The sequence below is a fragment of the Nematolebias whitei genome, chromosome 23 (assembly GCF_014905685.2).
Source record: "Nematolebias whitei isolate Nwh7 chromosome 23, NemWhi1, whole genome shotgun sequence".
NCBI classification, from domain to species: domain Eukaryota; kingdom Metazoa; phylum Chordata; class Actinopteri; order Cyprinodontiformes; family Rivulidae; genus Nematolebias; species Nematolebias whitei.
In genome coordinates, this window is record NC_056520.1 from 1,161,364 (window position 1) to 1,162,933 (window position 1,570).

General features: G+C 43.4%; 2 protein-coding genes across 2 annotated transcripts in view; both read right to left on the minus strand.

Annotated features, from left to right (window-relative positions):
- LOC119428792 (cyclin-T2-like) overlaps positions 1-1,040 on the minus strand; it is a 4,152-nt gene extending 3,112 nt beyond the window's left edge. The window contains exons 1-3 of the mRNA XM_037696470.1: positions 779-1,040; positions 391-472; positions 196-324 (exon numbers count right to left, since the gene is read on the minus strand). Of these exons, the coding sequence (XP_037552398.1) occupies positions 196-324; positions 391-472; positions 779-936 (369 nt within the window). The 5' untranslated portion in view covers positions 937-1,040. The remainder of the gene's footprint in view (positions 1-195; positions 325-390; positions 473-778) is intronic.
- LOC119428995 (ly6/PLAUR domain-containing protein 6-like) overlaps positions 1-1,570 on the minus strand; it is a 45,735-nt gene that overhangs the window by 37,630 nt on the left and 6,535 nt on the right. The window lies entirely within an intron of this gene.

A 1,570-nucleotide genomic window follows, 5' to 3' on the forward strand; every position in this document is an offset into this window, starting at 1 on the left:
AGGTTCCACCGTCACTGGACCTGGAGGTTCCACCTTCACTGGACCTGGAGGTTCCACCGTCACTGGACCTGGGCTGGTGTTTACAGATGTTCCGTCCAGCAGCTCGTGCAGTTCTCGTGTGTTCGCACGGTTTATTGAACATGGAACAGCGGAGGACGCGGCCTCAAACGTCTCGGATGAGGTGAAGGTACTCACGCTGCTTTTCGTGTCCAGGACCGACTCGTGCGGGTTAATGAAGGCATGAGCGATCTTAATCACGTGCTCCAGCTTCCTGGGCTGCTCCTCCACTTTGGCTGCCAGGAACAACGTGGTCTGGGAAATGATCTGTGGGGGGAGGAGCTTATTACAGGGTATACAGCAGGTGAATGCGCGTGCGCGGAGCATACTCACATTTCGATGGAACTTGGTGAAAGAATGGACCATATAAAACCTGTGCATGTAAACTATGGCGGTGTTGATGATGAGTTGAGAGCTGGGGACGAGTCAGGAACTAGAACCGGAAACACTTGATGCCAGATGTTCTGTAAACACGAGCCTCGGCCTGTAAACACCTTTAGCCACCTGAGTGTTTTAGCTGTTCCTTGTTGTCACTGCACACAAAGCTAACAGCTAGCTAGGAACCAAACAAAGGCTCAGCTCAGAGGCGTCAAGGCAGCTCGGGTGTTGTAGTCTTACGAAGGACTACAAGGTGGAGAGCAGCAGGTTTCGAAGTGTACATGAATTTAGGAGGAGCCGCGCCGCAGCTAGCCGGCTAGCCGCTGCGCCTCACAAAGGATACACGTTGAGCCTCTGGCCGATGTCCTGGATCAGGTTGGCGGCCTGCTGCCGGTACGAGAGCTCCCGGTCCGCCTCGACCCCGCAGCACCGAGACGGCGTGTTCTCCAGCTGCTCCCGGGTGAACAGCCATTTGGTGGAGGGTCCCCGGTGCACCGCCATTGCGCTTCCGCAGCCGAGCCCCGACGGTGGTTCGCACCGGGAGGGGAGCTGACAGCGGCGCCGGAACACCGCGGAGCCGGGCCGGCCTCACTGCGGCTCTCGGTGCGCACGAGGAGCGCCCCCCGGCGGTCGGAGGGAGAACTGCACCTTTTATTTATACATGCATATTATATTTATACATGCATATTATATTTATACATATATATTATATTTATACATACATATTATATTTATACATATATATTATATTTATACATGCATATTATATTTATACATACATATTATATTTATACATACATATTATATTTATACATACATATTATATTTATACATATATATTTATACATACATATTATATTTATACATATATATTATATTTATACATATATATTATATTTATACATACATATTATATTTATACATACATATTATATTTATACATGTATATTATATTTATACATACATATTATATTTATACATATATATTATATTTATACATATATTATATTTATACATACATATTATATTTATACATACATATTATATTTATACATACATATTATATTTATACATGCATATTATATTTATACATACATATTATATTTATACATACATATTATATTTATACATATAT